General features: G+C 24.1%; 2 protein-coding genes across 2 annotated transcripts; both read left to right on the top strand.

Moving 5' to 3' along the window:
• Positions 1-2,373: 2,373 nt before the first annotated feature.
• LOC108554601 (condensin complex subunit 2) lies at positions 2,374-4,417 on the top strand. The gene has a single exon (XM_017909932.1). The coding sequence runs from the start codon at positions 2,387-2,389 to the stop codon at positions 4,415-4,417; it is 2,031 nt and encodes a 676-aa protein (XP_017765421.1). The 5' UTR covers positions 2,374-2,386.
• A 528-nt stretch (positions 4,418-4,945) lies between these two features.
• Positions 4,946-6,775, top strand: LOC108554616 (cysteine-rich hydrophobic domain-containing protein 2). The gene is made up of 4 exons (XM_017909948.1): positions 4,946-5,299; positions 5,673-5,883; positions 5,985-6,101; positions 6,712-6,775. Exons 1-4 carry the CDS (start codon positions 5,181-5,183, stop codon positions 6,760-6,762), a joined length of 498 nt encoding a protein of 165 aa, XP_017765437.1. The 5' UTR covers positions 4,946-5,180; the 3' UTR covers positions 6,763-6,775.
• The last annotated feature ends 3,466 nt before the right edge of the window (positions 6,776-10,241 follow it).

Here is a 10,241-nt window from a genome sequence, read left to right on the forward strand (position 1 = left end):
CATTTATGTGATTTATCAAAAAATTTAAAAATTCATGTGCATCTTGTTGCATATAGTTATCAAACTCCTCTGTAACAAATTATATATATATATATATACATATATATATATATATGTATATTATATGTCTCATCCATAAATAATTTCAATATTTGATATTAAATAAAGAATATTATTGTAATTATGAAATCGAATTTTAAATTAGTAACATATATTTGCATTAACCTTTCTCTTTTCTCAATCTGGCAATAAATTTTTTTGGAGCTATAGATCCAACTTTCTTTTTCTGAGTTGCAATACTGTAGAACAAATCTGCTAAACATGTTAATAATGTTTCCTTGGTTCTCTTATTTCTAGCTTTGTATTCTAGAACTTTTTCTCTAAATGGTCGACAAAAATACAAAGCTTGTAATACAGAATTACTATAACAGGTATTTCCAAACTATAATAATATAAATATCAGTATTAATATACTGTGTTAAATTTTTAATATTGAAAATAAAACAATTCTAAGATTCATTAATATCATTTTTATTTATTAATTCTTATATTTATATGTTACTGCAATTTATATTTATGTAGCATACTTACATTAACTAGCCCAAAATAATGTTCATTAGGAGGAAATTGATCAGAGCCAATATCTCTCTCTAATTGTGATATATTTGCACCCTATAATAGTAATAATCATAATAATAGTAATAATCATAATTATTAGATATAGAATTTATAATTGTTAAAATGAATATTTTAAATATATACATAAATATTTACAAATCATATTATAAAAATTTTCTAAAACATATTTTACAATTAATTTATTAAATTATGTATTACATATTACAAATAATTTTGTCAAAGATTTGATTGAAATTAATGAAATAACTATTTTTAAAATTCTTCATCTTTTATTTTAAGAACTGTAACTAAACTGAACATAATTAACAATTCAAGCATAGATGAGAATTATAGAATAATTCTTTTTACATTTTAATTTTTATGTTAGTAGCGATCTATGATTTTTTTATTATTACAAGTTGTTTCTTATCTTATGATATTCATTTTAAAAAATGTGATAAGTCACAATTTAAAACAAATACAACTTCAATGTATATAATAACGTTCGTGTTGATCACAAAATGACAAAAATATTGCAAATGTTTATTGATTACGAAATTTATTTAATCTTACCATTTTATGATTTAATAGCTGTTATTGACCACTGACAAGCAAACAGCATGGATTTTAACAACAAAACCGCCATGGTATTATAATTTACAAATTTATTGGTTAAATGATTATAATTGCATAATTGTTTGTGACTTTTACAATAAAAGTAGAAGAAATTGTTTAATAATGACAATTTGCACGATATTTCTATTAGGAAACGTTTACATGTGTTATTTAACGTTTTTATTAATATATATTTTAAACAACGATTAAATTAGTTTTCACGAAATGACCAGAAGTTACTGTTGTGTACTCAAAAGCATTATAAAAGGGTACTGATGCTGGTCTCAACAAACTGTTTTTTAACGAAAGATGTCTCTACCTTCCTATAGTAAAGACGCTTGAATCTGATGTTTTTGTGATCATTATTTCTGTAACAGTTTCTTTCGCGCTAATTTTCTTGAAACCTTTTATTAATAACATTTTAAAGTATTTTTATGATATATTATATTTTTCTTATTATTTTTATATGTAATGAACTTATACAAAAAATATTTGTACTTTTTTAGGTCTACTGTTAAATTTGGTATCGTTCTAGAGATAGCGTTGATTTGAATAAAGTAGAGAATTAATGTTGCATTTTGAATGCATTATAAATGAAGTTTGTGAAACATAATTGAATACTAAATTGTCATTAATTTGAAAAAATCTTACATACTAATTTGTGTAGTATTCTTCATCGAGTTATTTTTTCTATAATTCCTGACACATGTTCATTTAAACATGTTTAGATTTTATTATTTTTCAATATGCAGTATTAAAAAGAAAAAATTTGTTGACAACATACTTCTACTTTTATAATAATTGTGGAATATCACAGGTAATATATAAATAAACATATATTTTCTGTTATATAATCTTGTAAATTACTTCAATATTTAAGAAATATTCATATATTTTTAAGAGTCTCATAAAGTAGTAATTCAATTAAATTTTATATAATGTTAATTAATTATATTCATATATTTTTATTTATGTTTACTCATATTTACGTAATTTAATTAATTTTTTATATATTTTTTAACTTTGTACTTTTGAATAATACTATAAAACAATATATATATGTATATATGTATATGTACATACATAATATTTATATTTATTTTAGGAATATAAATAAAGAAGCTTGGCTTAATTTAAAATTCTAAGTGACAAAATGGCAACTCGTAAAAGCACAACAAATATATTATTAAATTCTACTATACATTCCACCTCAACTTCTTCATCACCATTGCGAAGAAAGTCTATGCTACCACAAAGTTCAAGCAATTTTGCTTTATCAGAGAACAATGATGAAGCAGAACGTTTGGCTCGTCGACGTGAAATTATTGATTCTTCAATGTCAACTCCTATAAGTTTAAATGATAGAAGACGTTCCTTAGGGCTTGGTTTCTTAGTGCATATGCCACCTTCTCAAATGGCAGAACGTATATCTCAGTGTATAAAACTTGGTACAGAGAATAAAATTAATCCAAAAAATGCATTCAGTTTAGAAATGATTGACTTTATGACATATATGATAAAAAAGAAAGATGCCAATATGTCTAATTTACAAGTAGCTACTACATCTTTAGATGTAAGCACTAAAATTTATGGATTTCGTGTTGATGGTGTACATATGGACATACTCCAAATGATTGGTGGATTAGACAAGCAAAATAAGAATAATGAAAACAAGAGTAATGTAGAGGAAATGGATTGTCAGGAAGGAATAGAAGATAGTCAAGAAAAACAAAAACTAGAGAAGAAAAAGAAAAAGAGAAATAAACAAAGAATATTTACTACTGTAGAAGCTTTAAAAATGAATGTTGAAACTGAAAAACCTTCTTTAATAACTATGGAAGCAGATTTACAAACTACTGATATGTTATATCAAGCAATGTTACCGAATCATGCAAATTCAAAATTTTATCCACACCCTTATAATGATATTTTGGTAGATACAGTAAACAACAAAGATATGCAGGATGAAAACATAGTATTTGATATCCCAAAAATAGGAGATTTTTCAAATATGGAAATTTGTCCTCCTTTATTCTATTTTAATTTTCATGGTTGGACTGCAGATGATGAACTGAATGAAGTTAATGTAGACCAAAGTAATGAAAATAGGTTTCAGTTTGATCTTGATGCAAGTGTACCACAAGAAGATGATTGTAGATTTACTGGTAAGAATTATTTTGATATTGAAATGACAGAAGAAGAAAATATAAACAGATGTGCTATGGAATCTAACCAGGTAGAAAATATTGTTGATTTTCGTAAAGTCTTAACTACCACTGTACCATCAAAAGTTTCAGAATATACATTTATTCAGAAAAATTTGAGTATACATTGGGCTGGTCCATCTCATTGGAAAGTTACTAACTTTAAAAGAGCTTTATTTAATAATAATGTACAAAATAAATTACATTTGCAACAAGCAAAAAAGAAAAAAGAAATAGAGTTGTGTTATGACAATGAAACAATCGAAAGGTTAAATATTAAATTTTTACCAAGTCAAGCAGCTAAACTGCTTGCTAGAACTGCTAAAGTAGAATGGAATGAAGAAATATTGACATTACCACCAGACAAACATTATGATATTATACAAGCTAGCAAATTATATCTTCACTCAACAATGCTTGAAAATCCAAGAAATAAGAGTGCTACTTCTTTATCTGATGACATGGAAAATTATAATTATACAAATGAAAATGATACATCAAATTATGCTCTCAATAAAAATGGTGAAAATAACAAAGAAAATGAAGATGACATGATTGTTAATGGTATGACATATGAGGTTGAGAATATGTCAGGATTGCAGATGCCTTTTACTGGAGACAATTTAGTTGCTATACCCAAACTCACAAATAAATTATCTATTGGATACAGTATACGTCCTAAAAAAATTGACATGAGACAATTAAAATATTCTATTTGGAAATGTTTAAAAGATGAAACAGATGAGAATGTAGAAGAACCAGTGACTAAAAAAGCAATGCGACAAGATATAGATAAAATAAATGGCAATAAACATTTCACTGATATCTATAATAAGTTGCCAAGAATATTAACTAAAACTAATATTGAAGCTTTAAGTTTTCCAATTTCTTTTGTATCTCTATTGCATTTAGCTAATGAAAAAACATTAAAAATAAATTCTTCTTGTGACATGACAGATCTTATTATAGAACAAAATTAAATATGTTTATAAAAGTACAAAAAATTGTACACAGAGTGTAAATTACTATTAATAGTTAAGAATAAATCATATTTTGCTTTAATTAAAACAGAATCATGTAAAAAGTATTGGCTATATTTTATAGTAACGCAATATTATTGTAATGCGCAATAAATTAATTAATTTTTTTAACAAGTATTTAATTATTTTGTAACATTATTTTGATATCCTTAAAGACTTCTATTTAATGTCAGTATCAAAAACGAATAAAATAGAAACATAATGTTGTGAATATTATAGCAATAATTATTGAAATTAACAACTCGTAAAATAGTATTACTATAGAAAAAATTAAATCAGGAAGAAATTTATATAAATTTATATATAATTTATTAGATAAAAAGAATGAATTTAATGTAAATTATTCAGCGGTACTATCTAGTTTTGAATATAGGATTTGTACAAATTCATAGATTATAATGTTGGCGAACCTGAAATCGCATTGAATGAAAAATTGATGAGCTGTGAGCATCTGCAGTGCGCGTCGTGTGTTGTGTTGTGAGTGGTGTTGTTACGAATAACTTTCAATTGAAAGTTTGCTGCTTGGCCTATTATTCGTGGCCGCGAAAATGTTTACGCATAATACTTAAAGTCAACGTGTACACGTTGCAATTCTGTGTTAAATATAAATGAAAAGGAGCTGTATTTCAAGGGTATAAACGTTGTTCCTTCGAGACGATATAATTGTATTGTTCATAGAGCGGGAATCGTTGAATATTGCACAATGGCAGATTTCGATGCAATTTACGAAGAGGAAGAAGAAAATGAACAAAATTTAGAAGAACATTACGTGACTGTGGTACCAGATCCTATAGTTATTCGCGGGGCTGGTAATATAACTGTGTAAGTATAATTCTGTTATTCCTTAAATTTTTGTATATATGTAAATCTATCGCTTTGTTTCAAGAACAAAGAGACAAGAGCTATAAACTATTTTTATACTGATTCCGATCTTTTTCTTTATTTTTAATAATTCCTTTTTTGCATTAAGAACATACACATTACAAAATATGGAATTGAATAAAATTTATACAATATTTATCATCTTTTTACTATTATATTTGTACAAAAAAAACGAACAAATGAAATAATTTTTTAAATTATAATTTATATATGTGACTTGTATATATAATTTATAAATCAATTTATATATTTATTTATATGTGAAAAAACATGTTTTTGTTTAATATATCAAAATTTTAATTACACATTTTAGATTTGGACTTAGCAATCGTTTTGAATCAGAATTTCCAAATGGCTTGGTCTCACGTGTTGCTCCAGAGGAATTTAAAGCAACTGTTATGAGAATAAACAGTGTGCTGAAGAAAACATTACCAGTTAATGTTAAGTGGTTATTTTGTGGTTGTGTTTGCTGCTGCTGTACATTAGGATGTTCTCTTTGGCCTGTTATTTGTTTGAGTAAAAGGGTAAATATTTACTTATCTATTTACTTATCTCATATAACATGACTATGGTTTGTAATAAAATGTATAAGATATATAAAAATATTTGTATCTTACCATTTTAGACACAACATTCATTAAACAAATTATTGGAGTGGGAAAATAGTAGGCTGTATCACAAACTTGGATTACATTGGAGATTGGCAAAACAAAGATGTGATACTTCGTCCATGATGGAATACGTAAGTATATATAAAGACAAATTGAATTCATTTTTATATTTATAAGCATTTAATATATATTACAATTAATTTATTTACATTAATTTATGAAACTTAAATTTTTGCTACATATTATCAGTTTTTTCAAAAAAGGACAAAATCACTTTTCTGATTATATAAATACTTGAAGTCCTATTATATGAATAAGCTTAGACTTTTAGTTACATCATTGTCTAATTTAGTGGTTCTCAATCAGTGATACATATATCATCAGTGGTAACTGAGAGATAGATAATAATATGTAAATAATTTATATACCATGTTTTATTAGATTGTTGTCATTGAATATAATTTTTAATAGTTGAATTGCTATTTTTTTTATTTTCTTTTTCTTTTCTTTTTTTATTCTTTTTTTGTATTATTTCTCTCCCGAGACTTTTTTGCTGTATAGTCCTAAATTTCTACTTATATCTAAGCTATATTTTCATTGATAATTTTGAAAATTTAAAACTGATTACAGTACTATGTATTTATGGAAAGGTTGAGAACCACTGATTCAAACTATTTTTGAATGCTAGATTCTATTTATTTGTAAACATACACTTATTAGTTCTCACCTTTTGTATTCCAGGTTCTATTAATTGAATTTATTCCAAAAATACCCATATATAAACCTGACTAAAGAAAAGATCTGGATTCTCAAATGATTTATGCACATACAAAATCAGTGCATACTTTTAAGATGTATAAAGCCAGCAGTTTCTGGCTTAATTTTAAAACAAAAAAATATGAAGTGTTACTAAAGGTGGCACTTATGGAATGCTTATTTTTGTAAATATTACACATAGGATTGCACAGTACAATAATGAGATATGAATGCAAAACAGTTATGATAAATTAGTCTTATTTCTTAAAATTTATTTTACCAGGTATAAAATGACAACTTATGTACTCCTATTTTATTTAAAACAATCCATTTTCTTTTAATTTAAATTATTTAATGAAAGAAATGGCATTAGTATATATCTATCAGTTTACACAGGAAGAATTAAAAAATGAAATTATAAACACATTTAAAAAGTACTACTTGATATCTAGTTTACTAGTCATTAAAACATAATTATTTTGAACAGTTTTTGTTCCCTTGTTAATAATTTTTTAAAACCTACATTTCAATTAGATATTAAGCTTTCAGGTAAGAAATTAATCTGATACAGTACAACGAATGGATTAAGAAGTATTTGTGATTCAAGAGCGAGAAATAATTATCAAGAAGTCCTTATATAATTACAGAATGCAAAATCTACAGATACCCATTTGTACATATTTACGTATACAATATAGAAACTTATTTTGTCTATAGGTCGATTTCTTACCAAGGTGATATTAGAAAATATATATATAAATGTTTTACTTTTTGACATAAATTTAATATAATTTAAGATAGTAAATCTGTTATCAAGAGATAATGATATTATTTTCAATTAAAATATAAATTGTTTTAAGTAGCATTTTACATATAGTATGGAATAAATTACTTTGCTTTAAATTATTTAAAGAAAAAACATTTTTTGATTATTCATAGCAATTTCTAAAAAGAATGACAGTTTTTAAAAATCAAGAGAGTATAATTATTGTACAATGTTTAAAGATAGACTAAAAAGTCATTCTTACTGATATATTTATCATAATTAAAAATTTTAATAAATATTTTTGGTTTGCAGTATTTTATATCACACTGTACGGTTCTGCACAGACACTTCTCTTCAAAATAAATTTTTTTTCTAGATTAGAATTTTCACTGATTCATAGAAATAAAAAATTGAGTACGCTGAAATTAGCTATAATAAAATATAAACAAATAGTAAGAAAATGCATACAATATATGTTAAAACTTTGAGAAGCATTAGAAATATTTTTCTTTCTATTCAGTGGCTGTGATTGAGAATATAAGACTAGTTTTCACTTCAAATATATATTCTTACATATGTCTCAAAGATTACATACAACCAGTTACATGAGCTTCTAGTTTAGTAAGTACAATAAATATCATTCTGTCTTTCTTAGGCGTGTACTTAATTTACAAAATTATGACTTACTGTTTTTTTTCTCTCTCTCTTTCTCACTCTCTTTCACTCTTTGTCTTTTTTTATATTCTACAATAATAATTTAGTATTTACATAATAATTCGTGTAAACACCAATTTAGAAATATAACTTATAATTTACTAGTAAATAAATATATTGATTACTTTATATAATATTACAAATTAAATGTGTTTGAAGTTATATAATTATGAATAGAAACTGTATTGATCTATTATTTCATTCCATAGCATGTGTAAATTGTTGATACTTTATTTGAGATGTACTGTGCAATGCAACCATGAATATAAAAACGTTTTATCTTTTATGTATTTAAAAGATACAATTAAAGTAGAACTATGCAAAATTTATAGTTATAAAAATCAACGTGTTTTTATTCTGTGTATTAGTAATTTATATATTTGTAATCATCAATGTTTATTCATTTCCTTTTGCTTCTTTTATTCAAATTAATTTGGATAGTATAAGTATTTTCTAATGTTTATAAGTATGTAAACGTAAATGTTTTAAATACTGTATTTTGATAAACAAAAGATAAAAAAAGGAATGTTAATTGTTTATTAATTGAGAGATATGGGTTCATTTTTTCAATGATGTAACTGTATTTAGTAAGTTAATAGAACTACACACTGCATTTTTATTTCATTTATGTATATTACACAAATTCATAGTTAGTTTCTTGGATTGTATCTTTTTGTAGATAAATTGTATTGCATATTTTTACGAGTGTAACTGTAAATATGTTAAGAGCTGTATATTTAAAGAGTAAAACAACACAAGTAATTGATAATTGTAAGAAATCTAGAGTTTCCAAAATGAAAATAGTCATAAAATTGTTTTAAAGAGTGCATTAAATTTGAGGAATTTACTAGTATTTGGGGAAATAAATATTAATATTAAAAAAAGAAATTACACCTTCAGGAATAGGCAAAATTATTTATATATTGGTATTATGATAGAAAAGATTGATATAGAAAAACGATTATCAAATGTTAAGCCAAGTTATATTCTTGGGCAAATACAAAATTTATGAAACATGACAGATATATTTTTGATAGGCAGAACAAATAATGAAAAGTAATGTCTTTAGAAATGTAATATGATTTTTGTTGTATTTACTACAGTATATTATTAATTGTGTTTCATGAAAATATAATAAAGAAATTTGTAGAAAATTATCTTAAAAAGAATAAAATTTTATTTAATTAACCCAACGAATTGTTGCAAAGAGAAACAATATTCAATACTTTTATGAAAATGAATTTTAGGCTATCATGATTTTAATGTGTGCTTTTCACTTTTTAATTGTATAAATTATATATGTATATAGTTTGTGTTGAAAATATTATAAATCATATTTCTATGAAATGATAATGATTTCTATCCAACATATTTATTGAATTATTAAAATAAAGTTATAAATTTTTTAAATTTGGATATTGTTATATGAAATTAATCTGTCTCTTCTATATTAGTATATGTATCTCATATTAAGTTAATTTTATGTTTAATTATTGTTTACAATTTATAATTTGAAAAATAAGTTATATTTTAAATTAAAAGAACAATCCGTAAAGTTAAAAAAGCAAGTACAAACTTTGTAAATACATATTAAATATTTAGCTCTTGTAAATAAATTTATTTTAAATACTGTTACCTTTTTATTTGCATAATAATATTAATTTCCTTTATTTTTATTATAATATATTTGCTGCTTTAAAAAGAAAACTATTTTCTAAAGTGCTTAATTTTACAAAGTGAATATATATATATATATATGTATGTATATCATTACAAATCTGCATTTAAGTATATACAAAATGCAGGTCTGTTTCTAGTCATATACAAGTCGGACAAGCTGTTATCTGCATTGAAATGATATTTGCTAAGAATAATTCTATGTTATGATAATGGACAACAGGTGCCTTTGCAGCTCTTAATGAGAAGTAAGATATTATTAGTCATGGTTGAGAAAAGGTGTTTGACAGAAGAAGGTATATTAATTTTAAATACAACATCTTTTATAATATATTTATTTTTAAAATATATAAGATAT

Source organism: Eufriesea mexicana, unplaced genomic scaffold (genome assembly GCF_001483705.2).
Source record: "Eufriesea mexicana isolate 0111107269 unplaced genomic scaffold, ASM148370v2 scaffold38997, whole genome shotgun sequence".
Lineage (NCBI taxonomy): Eukaryota > Metazoa > Arthropoda > Insecta > Hymenoptera > Apidae > Eufriesea > Eufriesea mexicana.